We start from the raw sequence: 14,772 nt of genomic DNA, 5'->3' as shown, positions 1-14,772 counted from the left end.
CCCTGATATAGGACTTTGAATTTCTCCATTAAAAACTATTCTGTTATTTGCTGCCCACAGTTCCAGTTTGTTTAGATCTTTTTGAATCCTCTCTCTCCTCTCTAGTATTAGCTATCCCTTCTAACTTTCCGTCATCAGCAAAAGTAATCAGTGTACCCTCAATTCCTTCATCTAAATTATTTATAAAGATGTTGAACAACACAGGGCAAAAAAAATCCCTGTGGAAGCCCACTTGAGACATTCTTCCAACTGATGAGCAGTCATTTATGGCCACTCTTTGGATCCGATCACTAAGGCAGTCATGAATCCACCTAACAGTTGCTTTGTCCATTCCATACTTGGTCATTTTTTCAATAAGGATGATATGAAACACTTTGTCAAATGATTTGCTGAAGTCAAGATAAACTATATCTACTGCCTTTCCCTGATCCACCCAGTCAGTGATTCTGTCATAGAAGGAAATTAAGTTATTCTGACATGACTTATTAGTTACAAACCCATGCTTGCTCTGGTTATTCACTTCATTCTCATTGAGGTACTTGCATACATATTAATTAATAATGTGTTCAAAGATCTTTCCTGCTATAGAAGTAAGGCTCACAGGTCTACAGTTCCCTGGGTCAACCTTCTTGCTCCTTTTGAAGACAGGGACAACATTTGCTCTTCGCCACTCTTCTGGGACTTCTCCTGTTCTCCAAGAATTTTTAAAAAATATGGAGAGTGGTTCAGTAATTTCTTCTGCTATCTCCTTCAGTACTCTAGGATGTAATTAAGAGATTTGAGTTCATTTATGTTAGTTAAGTATTCGCTCACTATCTCTCTCTTTATAGATAGTGTGAATTCTTCTCTTCCTTCAATAGTATAGTGAAAATCAGTTGATGCTACATTTTCTTTCTGTGAAAACACAGATGCAAAATAGGAATTTAAAAGTTCGGTCTTCTCAACATAATTTTTTACATTTCGGTCATGTGAAAAACTGTCATCTGATCAGTAATATTAAATTACATTGTCCGATTCTTATTGCAACAGCACTAGTCCATATAATGCACTCGTCTTAACAAACCCTAACTCTGACTTTCATTAGAGAACTATTTAAGCAGCTTTGAGGTTATAGATAACATTCAAGCAATATAAAGTATATTTATTATAGTAAATATATAATCCACTGCAAAAATAAAATACATTTAGAAAAAAAATGTAAGCAATCTGAATACAGCATTTGTTATGTCACCAGAAATGAAATAGCATTCATTATTCTTCTGCAGAATACAATACACGTGTATATTTTTGTATACTGTACATGACAAATTATTTAAGACCTCTGTGCAAAGTTGATATCAACTCAGTGTTTCTAAGAATCGGCATAGAGGCTCCTTTGCATCAGTTGACCATGTTTTATTTTCTTTAAACATAAAGATTTAGCTAAAACATGATTTAGCAGTGTACTGAAGGTTGAGATAATTGCAATGAAACACAAATCATGTTGTCCGATCAGGTTAGAATTTCCCATTAAAAGAAATCTGTCAGTAGAAAAAACTCTCCTAAGCCATCTATATGGGCATGCAGGTCATAGGAAGCTGAAAAAAATAATACTTTACCTTAATATATTTGATCTGATGTCATATAAATGAGCGGTTAAGATCTATGAGTGGGACACAGATCTCACTGAGACTCAGCATTCAGAGCTTATTTTAAGTGAAAGGAGGTGTTACCAGTGTGACACATGTAACTAACATAGAACAGGAGAAATAAAATTTGTCTTCATGCAAACAAGTGTTTTGCTTTTCTCTAATCTCTGCTGTATTCCAACAATATTACCCTGTCTCCTGTGAGATGGAAGCTGAACCTGAGAAGAACCCGTAGATGTGTCAGTTATAATCACACACAGCTCTGCAATGAGATCAGGAGAGCAGAGAGCGGCCATTACCCATCACACTGGTAATTCCACCTTCATGTAGAATAAGCTCTGGAGGCAGAGTTATCTTCCAAGCAACATCATCCCTAGAGTCTGGAAAAGGTCATTTACGTAAAGTGATAAAAGATGATTTACCAACAACAACAAGGCATCTGATATGAGGCATACAGGTGGGACTTTTTTCATCAGTCTATAGCCTTTATGCCCACATTAATAGTTAAGATGTCAAATGTGGTGATAGATTCCCTTTAAGTAAAACAGCTTTTGTCAGTTTACTATGATTAGTATTTGTCATTTATACTTAATGCTCAGAATTCTATTGTCTTATCAATGCTTTTGACAATACATACTTAAAGGGAATCTATCAATAGGATCCACCCTCCTATCCTGTCTATATGGGCATGCAGGTCATAGGAAGCTGAATAAAATGATATCTTGATATCTGTAATCCAATGTGCAGAGAAATGCACATTTTTCTTATATGTAAATGACCTGTTGAGGACTATGGGCCAGACTAAGACTTGCATGCAAATCTGCCTCTTATTATAAATGAAAGGGGGAGTTACCATTGTGATACAAGTAACTAACACAGAACAGTAGCACTGAATTTTGTCTCATAACAAACACATTAGCAGCTGCAGCTCTCACAGCTCTGCTGTACTGCAATAAAATTGCAACCCTGTCTGAATGTAAGATGGAAGCTAAAGCTGAGAGGAATCTGCAGATTTGTAAGTTAGCCCGGGGTCACACTTTGAGAAACTCGCACAAGTCTCACGTCTCAATATCCAGCACTGCTGCCGGCACTCGGACCGGAGTGCTCAGCTGCATAGAAATACATGCAGCCGCACACTCCGGTCATGAGTGCTGGCAGCAGGGCCGGGTATTGAGAGCGAGACTTGTGCGAGTTTCTCGCAAGTGAAACCCCGGCCTTATAATCACACACAGCTCTGCAGAGAGATCAGGAGAGCAGAGAGCAGCCATTACCCATCACAATGGTATTGCTCCCTTTTACGAAAATTAAGTTCTTGAGTTGTTCTTACGTGCTTTATAAGCTGAATCTGTATTTCTAACATAGTCTCCAAATGTCTATGGATTACTAGAAGTATGGAAAGACTATTTGTACTGACTGACACAAAACGGGTGAATGTATTAACTTTTTAAGGTTGCTCTCGTCAGAAAACTATACCATACATTGAGTTAGCTATAAAATTCAAAACTATTTATACCCCTCTCTACGTCCAATGCTGACTTTCTGCGGCTGCTAATTCAGCCTATTGCAAAAAGTTAAGGTTTTTGAAAGAGGTCAACCCACTTAAAGGGAATCTGTCACCCCATTTTTGGCCTATGCGATGCGGCCACAGCCATCAGGTGCTTATCTACAGCATTCTGTAATGGTGTAGATAAGCCCCCAATGTAACCTGAAAGATAAGAAAAACGAGTTATATTATACTCATCGGGGGGCGTGGTCCAGTGCGGTGGGTGTCGCGGTCCGAGACCTCCAATCTTCTAGCGATGACATCTTCCTTCTTACTTCTGCTGTGGCTCTGGCGCAGGCATACGTAATCTGCCCTGTTGAGGGGAGAGTAAAGTACTGCTCTGTGCAGGCGCCGGACCTCTCTGACCTTTCCCAGCGCCTGTGCACTGCAGTACTCTGCTCTGCCCTCAATAGGGTAGATAAAGTATGCCTGCACAGGAGCTGCGGCAGAAGAAGGAGGATGTCATCGCTAGAAGATGGGAGGAGCCAGACCGGACCGTGACACCCATTGGACCGGACCGGACCCCCGGGTGAGTATAATCTAATGTGTTTTTCTTATCTTTCAGGTTACATCAGGGGCTTATCTACAGCATTACAGAATGCTGTAAATAAGCCCGATGGCTGTGGCCGCATCTCATAGGCCAAAAATGAGGTGACAGATTCCATTTAACTTTGCACTGTATGCCGCTGATAGTGTTGTCTGTATGGATTACTTAAAAAGTATGAACATTTCCAGGACAGGTTTGTGATTATGTTGTTAGTCACCAGATGGATCAGATGGTCCTTGCAAAGAAACTCCGCCACCATAGTGAATCAGCGTTAACCCTGCAAACTTAAAAGGACTATGACAACAGTTTCTATCTATGTAATCTTGACAGCAGTATGATGGAGTAGAAATCCTGATTCCAGCGATGTATCACTTAGTTTACATTAGTTGTGGTAAAACCACAGTTTTGTCTGTTGCAGATAAAGCATAGCATGGAAAGTTGAGCACTGTGCAACCCGGCTCACTCCACTGACAGTTTGTCATGTAGTGATAATTTCCTGCTGACAAAACAATAATTATATTGAAATAGAAAAACACAGTCTAGTAAGTGACACATGACTGGAATCAGGGTCTCTTTCACTACATCAAGGTGCTCTCAGATTACATGGCAAAAACCTGCTGACGTACGCCCTTTTTTTAATGAACAATTGCAGATGCTGAGCACTACCACAGTTTTTGACTGCTGCATGTGAAAGCAATCTTAGTGTATGGTCCATTTTAGAATTATTGGTAGTTTGCTGCTAAAAACTTTGACATGGTGTGGGGAAAACATGCATTTTGTAGTAAACCTGCATATGGTTATTGAGTGTGCAGTAAATGACTGCTATGTCCTGTATATATTTCTACTTAGTGTAGAGGATCTTATGAAAACGCTTGTCCAGACATGTCCATTTTCTATATAAATGACTGCTATATAAACTTACATAGTTGTACAAGATATTTATCTCTCATAATACCTTATGCCAAGAAAATAAATAATATGTACATATTTGAGAAAAAAGGCAAAAGCATGTAAAACCCAAATAAGAGTGTGAGCACATGCTAGACTCGCCAATGTTTTCCTAGGCAAAGCCACGACATGGAAAAGTCAGAGGTCTTTTGCTGGAAGCGACCTAACTGGCAGCATTGCCATCTTTTTGCAGCAGATTGGCCAATTACATTGTTTTTTCGGTTATTTGAGTTATAACTAGAGAGCGCCTTGCTAGCAGATGCCGCCCACGGAATGAACATACTCCTTCTTTAACTGCCTCCGAACCGTGAAGCTGTTAAAAGTAGTAACTAAACACTGAACATGTGCTCAGCAAGTAAATTTTTCATTGCTGTGCATATGTTCATTTTTGCAATGGCTTTTCAGCGCTTTTTCAGGAGGTTTCCAGGAGGAATTTGTCTGAAAAAGATGGTGTGTGCACATACCCTAAGACTATATGTACACGGCGTCTTAGACACCATTCCAACTGCCGAGTTTTCCCAGGCAAAGTCACTTTAGGAGAACAGCTATCGTTTTCCTGAAGTGGTTTTGGCGGCGGTTTTGCCATAATTCTTGCCATGCCACTACCATTTTTCACTCTATATTGTGAATAATGAACATGTCACTTCTTTTAAACGCTTCAGGCATTTTAGGAGCTATGAACCGAGAATTGAATAATTAAAGGAATTGTCTGGGAATATATTTTATTTATCTTTAGGGTTGCAGATGATGAAACAACATAGCAATGCTCACCCTTTTCAGGTCCAGGAATACCTCCCTGCTGCTGTCCTGTTTTTTGTTGTCAAGATGCAGTCCTAATGTGATGACCATAGCGCATATAACTGCTGCAGACAATTACTGGGCTCAGTGACTCATGCTAATTATACAGTGGGGGAAATAAGTATTCGATCCCTTGCCGATTTTGTAAGTTTGCCCACTGACAAAGATATGAACAGTCTATAATTTTAAGAGTAGGCTAATTTTCATTTTGAGAGATAGAATATCAAAAATAAAATCCTGAAAATCACGTGGTATAAGTTATATAAATTTATTTGCACTTTGCAGTGAGAAATAAGTATTTGATCCTTCTGGCAAACAAGACTTAATATTTGGTGACAAAACCCTTGTTGGCAAGCACAGCAGTCAGATGTTTTTTGTCGTTAATGATGAGGTTTGCCCACGTCAGGAGGAGTTTTGGTCCACTCCTCTTTGCAGATCATCTCTAAATCATTAAGATTTTGAGGCTGTCACTTAGCAACTCAGAGCTTCAACTCCCTCCATAAGTTTTCTATGTGATTAAGGTCTGGAGACTGGCTAGGTCACTCCATGAACTTAATGTGCTTCTTTTTGGGCCACTCCTTTGTTACCTTATCTGTATTTTTTGGGTTATTTTCTTGCTGGAAGACCCAGTCACGACCCATATTTAATGTCCTGGCGGAGGGAAGGAGGTTGTCACTCAGGATTTTATGACACATGGCTCCATCCATTCACCCATTGATGCGGTGAAGCAGTCCTGTGCCCTTACCAGAGAAACACCCCCAAAACAAAATGTTCCCACTTCCATGCTTGACAGTGGGGATGGTGTTCTTTGGGTCATAAGCAGCATTTCTCTTCCTCCAAACACGGCGAGTTGAGTTAATGCTAGAGTTGAGCGACTTTGGTCGGATCGGGTTTCGTGAAACCCGAATGAAACAAAATTTGAGTCGGATGAAACTGGTCCGACTAGGGCAAAAAAAGTCGGAGTTTCGTCCGAAACCCGACCCCAATGCAAGTCAATGGGAAATAGAAGTCGGCATTGAGCGGATGACATTCATCCACTCAATGCTGACTTTTACTCCCCATTGACTTGCATTGGGGTCGGGTTTCGGATGAAACTCCGACTTTTTTTGCCCTAGTTGGACCAGTTTCATCTGAAACAAATTTTGTTTCATTCGGGTTTCATGAAACCCGATCCGACCAAAGTCGCTCAACTCTAGTTAATGCCAAAGAGTTCAATTTTTGTCTCATTTGACCACAGCAACTTCTCCCAATCAGTCACAGAATCATCCAAGTGTTCATTGGCAAACTTCAGACAGGCCTGCATATGTGCCTTCTTGAGCAGGAGGCTTGCGGGCACTGCAGGATTTTAAACCCTTACGGCGTAATGTGTTACCAATGGTTTTCTTGGTGACTGTGGTCCCAGCTGCCTTGAGATCATTAACAAGTTTCCCCCTTCCTCATGATCAAGGATACCCCATGAGGTGAGATTATGCATGGTGCCCCAGATCAATGTCGATTGAGTCATTTTGTATTTCTTCCATTTTCTTACTATTGCACCAACAGTTGTCTCCTTCTAACCCAGCGTATTACTTATGGTTTTGTAGCCCATTCCAGCTTGGTGCTGGTCTATAATCTTGTCCCTTGTCCCTGTCCCTTTGGTCTTGCCCATGTTGTAGAGGTTAAAGTCTGACTGAATAATCAAGTCTGTGGTCAGGCCTCTTTTATAAAGGTGACTATGTAAGACAGCTGTCTTTAATGCAGGTAATGAGTTGATTAGGAGCGTCTAACTGGTCTGTAGGAGCCAGAACTCTTAATGGTTGGTAGGGGATCAAATACTCATTTCTCACTGCAAAATGCAAATAAATTTATATAATTTATTTAATGTGATTTTCTGGATTTTTTTATATTCTATCTTTCAATGCTAAAATTAACCTACCCTTAAAATTATAGACTATTCATGTCTTTGTCAGTGGGCAAACTTACAAAATCAGAAAGCGATCAAATACTTATTTCCCCCACTTTATCTAAAGGCCCCATTACACATAACAATGTTCCAGCGATCCCACCAACGATCCGACATGGATGGGATCGCTGGGACATCGTTAGGCTAATCGCTGGTGAGCTGTCACATAGACAGCCCCTCCAGCGATCAGGACCAGTGAGCAAGCCGGTTTCCAATGTAAACAGAGCGTATCTAAGAGCCTCGCGGCTCTTGGATACCCGCTGTTTACCCTAGATACCAGCGTGCACGCTGGTTTCCAACGTAAGCATCAGGTAACTAAGAGCCATGCAGCTCTTGGATACCCGCTGTTTACCCTAGATACCAGCGTGTGCTGGTATCTAGGGTAAACAGCGGGTATCCAAGAGCCGCGCAGCTCTTAGTTACCCGATGTTTACTTTGGAAACCAGCGTCCAGTGTCATTGATTGCTGGTCTCTCGCTGCCACACGCAGTGATGCGTGCTGGCCAGCAGGAGTCCAACGATCAAAAAATGGCCCAGGACGATCCTGCACGATCAGCGATACCCTGCAGGGGGGGCGGTCACTGATCCCCGTCACACACAGCGAATATCGCTGGAGAGATCGCTGATGTGTCACAAAATCAGCGATCTCGCTGTGTGTGACGGGGCCCTTAGAAATACTTGCGCAGGAAACAAATGGTTTTAACACGGGTTAATCTCCCAATGATAAGTTTTACTCTGAAAAGAGATGGGGCTTAGCCAGGAGGCTTGGGCTTAGAGGAAAACTATCACCAGGTTTTTTGCTACCCCTTCTGAGAGCAGCACCATGAGACCCTGATTCCAGAATTTTTTACTTTGATTTGGTAAACACTACTAGTTCCCACTATCAGGTCTGCATCTGACAGCGTGCACACTCACAATTGGTGTTAAGGCAACTGTCCACACTAGGGTCCCACTCTAAAGAAACACATTTTTTGATTCCTAATGGTGAATGGTTTCAAGTGTCAGCTTAGTTTGAAGATGCAAGGTGTACAAAGCCTTAATTAGCAGTTCGCTGCAGTTTTAATAACATTACCATTTTTCTGCTGCAGATCTACCATTTCTCTAAATGCTGAGCTCCTTATAACCCTATCCACACCAATGATTGGCATTTTTCTGTGTATGCTGTGCATAGGCAGAAAGTCGACAATCAGTAGTGGTGGTGGGATATACAGAGCTCATGAATATGGAGGACTACATGGCGGAGGTTTATACAGTAAGTCCTCTGGTGATAATATTCAACAGATATAACAGTGATTTTATCAAAACTACAGCAACCCAGTAAATGACATATTGCTGGAATCATTGTCTTTGCCTCCATAGTATGCTGCTCTCAGATTAGGGTAAATTCCCTTTAAGAATCTTTTGTCCTGCTGCAAATCCGCTTAAAGGAGGAGGCTACTAGTGCAGTCAGTTTTCTTATAGCTTGGTAGAAGAAAGTGAGGAGAAAGAGGGGAACCCGACTGATCTCCAGTGATATATTTTTCACATATATCATACATATATTTTTTGTAACTGTAAATTAACACAATATAGCTTGAAATGAGATAAATAGAGGAAGTGTTTAGATATTTCTCTACTGCTTATGCAGTGTTTCTATATTTATTGTTTCTTAAATTAATAAAAAGGCTGATAGGTAAAACATGACTAATCATGAATAATTTGATATGCGGTGAAATAAGTATTAAACACATCACCAATTTTCTAAGTAAATATATTTGTAAAGGTGCTATTGACATGAAATTCTCACCAGATGTCGGTAACAACCCATCCAATCCACCCAGGCAAAAAAATCAAACCATGGAGGTCCAAACAAATAACTTATGTTTAATAAAGAGAAATGACACAGTGAAAAAGTATTGAACACATGAAGAAAGAGTGGTACAAAGAGTACCAGCTGTTGCAAAACATAATGAAGACATTGGTTACGGAAGAATTTCTAATCTACTGAAGGCTCCAATGAGCACTTTTGGGGCCATAATCTGGAAACGGAAAGAACATCATTTCACCATAAACCGGTCACAACCAGGTGCTCACTGCAATATTTCAGACAGAAGAGTGAAAAGAATTATCATAAAAGTTGTCCAAGAGCCAAGGACAACCTGTGGAGAGCTACAGAAAGACTTGTAGTTAGCAGGTACAATTGTTCCAAAGAAAACTATAAGTAATGCACACAACCTCCATGGTCTGTATGCACGTTAACCACACAAGACCCCATTGCTAAATAAAAAGCATGTTCAAGCACATTTACAATTTTGTTCAACAACATTTAGACAAGCCTATGAAATACTGGGAGAATATAGTCAGGTGACATAAGACCAAACTTGAACTCTTTGGATGCCATGTTTGGAGGCCAAAAGTCACAGCTTATCACCCCAAAACACCATATCAATAGCGAAGTTTGGAGGTGGGAACATCATAGTGTGGGGCTGTTTTCAGCATACAGCACCAACTTCATGATTGAAGGAAGAATGAATGGACAAATGTACCGAGATATTCTTGATAAAAAACTTCTGCCATCTACAAGGATGATGAACATAAATAGACAATAGAAAATGTATGGAAGGAAATAAAGCTCAGAGTTCATAGAAGGCGCCCACAGAACCTTCAGAATTTGAAGAGTGTGTGGAAAAATGGGGCAAAATCACACCTAAGCAATGCATGTGACTAGTTTCTCCATCCAGGAGGCGTCTTGAAGCTATCGTTAGCAACAAAGGCTTTTGTACAAAGTATTAATTACATTTCAGTAAGCTTGTTCAATACTTTTTCCATGTCATTTCTCATTATTACACATAACTTAATTTATGGACATCTATGGTTTGATTTCTTTTCCTGTGGGGATTGGATGGGTTGTTACTGACATCTAATGAGACTTTTATAATTTCATGTCAGTAACACCTTTAGAAATATATTTACTTACTGTAGATTATTGTTGACATGTTCAGTACTTATTTCATCTGCTGTATCTGTGTGCATCATAACTCATCCACCTTTGTTGTATTGCTTAGACACGCATTTGTGAGAAAAGCATACATTAAAATGTACCTCCTGTTATGCAGAAAAATGACTACAGTGCTTCAGGTTGTACAGCAACAGTTTTTTCTAAAACAGTTTTATTACAGATTCAGCCCTTAACAGCGGCATAACCCATGCTGTTTCCTAAGTTTTCATCTCCAGTGTCATATAATGCAATGTGATTGTACAGTGTTGGGGATCGAAAACTAGGAGACAATGGCTGGTCTGTGCTTCTATTGAGGACAAAATCACAAAGGCAAGTGATCTTTAAAAAAAACGATCATAGTGCAGAATCCGGTAACTGCGCATAGTATGTCTATGGAAGTACTGGAAGTACACTTTAATCATTAACGTTCCCATCTAGTCTACTACCACTTTTGTAACTGTTATAAAACAATATACCTTGTAAATATGACTCAAAAATGTACAAATGCACTACTGATTATATACATCAGCTAGACATATATTGAATGACATGTACTGTTATTGCTTTAACTACTAATACCAAGAATGTCACATAGTGTGCAGCTAAGAAATGCTCTGGACAATCTGGCAGAGAAGCACTTTCTACATGTATCATGACTGCTGGCATTGAAACCAAGTGAACAACTGTATTCTATTTAAAGCACAGAAAACTATATCTATGTGAATGATGGTCTGAGAACAAGCAGCAGACAAGAGGATGAAATTACATCCTCTCCTCTTTCCCTATAATGCATTAAACACATTTCAAAACTACACTCGGTAACTTAGCGAATATTTCATGAGCCCTTAAAGGGAACCTGTCAACAGCAAAAATGCTGTAAACCTGCAGATGTGGAGTTAATCTGCAGGTTAATAGCGTTACTAACCTGCCTGGCGCCTGCACGTAGCGGAATGCTATTCTGAGAAAATTAACTTTATTCTCCTCGGCAGCATTTGGTTTCAGTCACTGCTCTGAGTATAGAGTAGCGGCTGTAACCGCGCTCCCGGACCTGAATGACACTGACTCTGCATTGGGACTGGCTGTTAATCAGGGCCGCCCCCGTGACTGGAACCAAATGCTGCTGGTGAGAATAAACTTAATTTTCTCCCCGCAGTGTTTGGCTACGTGCAGGCGCCCGGCAGGTTAGTAATGCTATTAACCTGCACATTAAGGCCAGATCTGCAGGTTACTAGCATTTTCCCTTTATCTACTGTGATATTTGGTCTTAGGCAGACAACAAATAAAGTTGGAAGTGACTAAACAAATTACAGTACCAACTGACAAATGCACATACAAACTTCTAGGAAATTTACTTCCGAAATTGCAAATGTTTGGGTCCTCTTTTATAAAAGATAACAGAAATTGTGAAGAGTTTTATATCTGAAACCTTGGAGAAGTCCTAACATGACCATGTTATTTTGTATGGACAACAATAGTATGCCCGACTAGGAGAAATAGCATTCCTGCCAACAGAGAAAAAAATATTCCAAATGGTGCCAGCATGAAGGACCAGCCATAGCGAATGTCCACAGTGAATCCTGGGCAATCTTCTTGTTTCATGTCCTGGTAACGCCTCACATCGGACACGCTCTGAACCCAGATGACATGCATCACCACCACAAAAGTGAAAAAGATACCTGGAAAAAAAAATGAAGCTGAATTATTTTGTAATATATTCCTATGTCTCGGATATGTTATTTGGTCATTAGGTGAGCATAGTCTTTCACATACAGTGGTTGTAAATATGATTATTTAAAAAAAGTTATGAAAAATATTAAGTGACACATTGATTTTAAAACTACACTCAGAGCTCTAATAAAGGACGTAGGACAGCATCTGAAACGCGTAGCTGCTGTACACAGTTATAATGATGGAATCCATATGAAATTATGTTTTTACATTTTCTACAGTACAGTTCACATTTTTAACTGGAGCTGGAAAATCTCCTTTTTCTTGGATTTATAAATTTTGGTCAAAATGGACTACCATGCTCCCACATCACAGGAACCGATTCGGGTGAGCTGGCTGCATTTTCTCTTTAATTGGATTTCTGGACTTTTGACTGGAAGAAACGTGCAGCCAGCTATGCTATTCTTGCCATCAAAAATGCCTGAACATGGGAATTCGCTTTTTTCACATGTCACTGTCTTCGGTCAATGTGCTCTCAGTGTGCAGTCCGTTACAGATGTAGCCTATGTGCTCAGTGTTGGACTGGGTTGACAAGAGCCCACCATTAACGTTGACTGATTTTTGGGGCCCACAGTTCAGCTACATGCAAAAATAACCTGACTCTAGAACACAAATTTACTTTTGCTTCTATGTAATCTTAACTTGGCTAGTTTTAATGAATGATTAGATTGTACTGCTTCATAGGGGCCTACGGGAGGATTTTCCTATTCTCCTGTGGGCCAGTCCAAGCTTGTATGTGCTAGTGCACACGTGAGATTTTTCACACTGACCAAATAATCTCAGTACGCAATAAATTGGTCCATTTTATGGACCAAAATATTACATGCAACAGTATGCAGGTCTGTGTACGGACAAAAACACGGAGCTGCACACCTACAGTAGATATACTGCTCCAATAACTTGACTGCTTATATGAACGTGATGTTAGATGTCGTCAAATGTTTCGAGACCTCTAAAGTGATTTGATTTATAGCCTGTATGGCTGGATAATTGGACATATTTACCATTTGTGGGTATGAAAGCTGGGTGACATGTTCTGTGAGGGCTGTAAAAGTGACAATGCTGGTTGTCACAGTGCATTATCAGATATACCTGTAATTTCTACTATTACAGAATCAGTGTCCAGACATTGTTTGATATTGTGCAGATTGCTGGAAAGGGTTTGTTAGAAATCCCAACTAAAAGTTAAGTTATATTAGAAAATAATATGGATGGATGATAAACTGCATTTTTACACTAAATCTCACACATAAAAAGGATAAAAAAAAAGTATCTAAGGGTGCCACTAGCAGACAAAATGTGTGTTTAGTCATATTCGTGTTATGAAGCACATAAATATGAATGTGTCCGTGAACAACCCTTTGATACGATATTCTTGAAGTTTAATACCATCACTATTAATTAAAATTGATATTTAGAAGAAAGCAATCAACTGTATGTTTTGAACAGACATTACAGAGGAAGTGTAAACTATTTTGTGGGGGTAGAAATCTTTAATTAGAATGGCTTTTAAGTAAATTTTCTTTTCATATGTATTTGCAAGTTTCCTTCTTTAAGAAAAAAAAATAAAAAAAATACATCACTAACAGCAAAGGTTTTCTTCCTGTCAAGCCATCGCTAGTGGAAACATGTCTAATGAGCCGAGACCCCAAAAAGATGTTGACATTTGATTAAAAAGGCCTAAGATGTAAACAGATAATTCATTAATGATCTTTCATGAAATGTTAAAGACTTTAATAAAGTAATGAGAGTGAACTTTAAGTCCTCAGTTTTAAAATCAATGTGTCACTTTCTGCTCTGTTTAGTTTCGAGGCATTTATATTTTATGAGTCGCTAATGTACATGGTGACATTGGCAAGTTAGAGAAATATTCAAGACAGGCGTTTCTGTTCACCATAAGATCTCAAAAAACAACAAATTATAAAATGAAGGTAGAACAAATACATCAGAAAATAATAAGAGTAAACTCAATAAAACAGCTACACTCTTTTACTGTCCTTTACAGTGGACTATTTTTATTCTCTCTCTTTAGCCCAACAGTTCTATTGGTCATCTGTAAAAATTTACTTATTATACCTTAAAAATTCCAATAACGTTTTGTGTATGTGCACACAGTGTCTTTTTTAGGCGGATTCTGCCCAGACTCTGCTAAAAAATGAGGCAAAAATTCCCCATAAAATGAACTTAACGCACAGTAATATCAAAACAACATTTCTGTGCATATGTGCACATGCTTTACAGGTGATTTCCACAGCAGTAATCCAAAATGACAAACAATTTCAATATGGATTTGCTGTTTGAACGGATGTAATTCCATACTATAATTAGAAATGCTAAAATTTCTGATTTTCTGTGCATAATGCATATAAATAAGTAGCAAGCTCATGGTTTGGATGATGACATTGGTCACATTCTTGCATTGAAATCTGTGCCAGATTTAACACTTGTGAACATGTCCTAAAGCCTTATGCACACTGAAAACTTTCTTGTGTAGAGCCTAATGGCAGCACGTAGTCCCCTAGGTTCTATATTTTAGGATTGCAACAAGTGATGAGCACAAGGGCTCGTTAGTTGAGTTTGCCTATGGTGTTCGGGTATGCACCGAGTATCACGAGTGGTCGAGTGACATGTTTGAGTCCCTGCACCAGCATGTTTCGCGTCT

At 39.5% G+C, this 14,772-nt stretch overlaps 1 protein-coding gene across 1 annotated transcript in view; it reads right to left on the bottom strand.

Moving 5' to 3' along the window:
* Window positions 1-7,897: 7,897 nt before the first annotated feature.
* Window positions 7,898-14,772, bottom strand: part of TMEM182 (transmembrane protein 182) — a 67,035-nt gene continuing 60,160 nt past the window's right edge. The window contains exon 5 of the mRNA XM_073550652.1: window positions 7,898-12,058. Within this exon, the coding sequence (XP_073406753.1) occupies window positions 11,835-12,058 (224 nt within the window). The 3' untranslated portion in view covers window positions 7,898-11,834. The remainder of the gene's footprint in view (window positions 12,059-14,772) is intronic.

Source organism: Dendrobates tinctorius, unplaced genomic scaffold (assembly GCF_039654945.1).
Source record: "Dendrobates tinctorius isolate UK_male_01 unplaced genomic scaffold, ASM3965494v1 ptg000166l, whole genome shotgun sequence".
Taxonomy (NCBI): Eukaryota; Metazoa; Chordata; class Amphibia; order Anura; family Dendrobatidae; genus Dendrobates; species Dendrobates tinctorius.
Note: the sequence above shows the minus strand (reverse complement) of the source record. Positions and strands in the feature narration are given on the sequence as shown.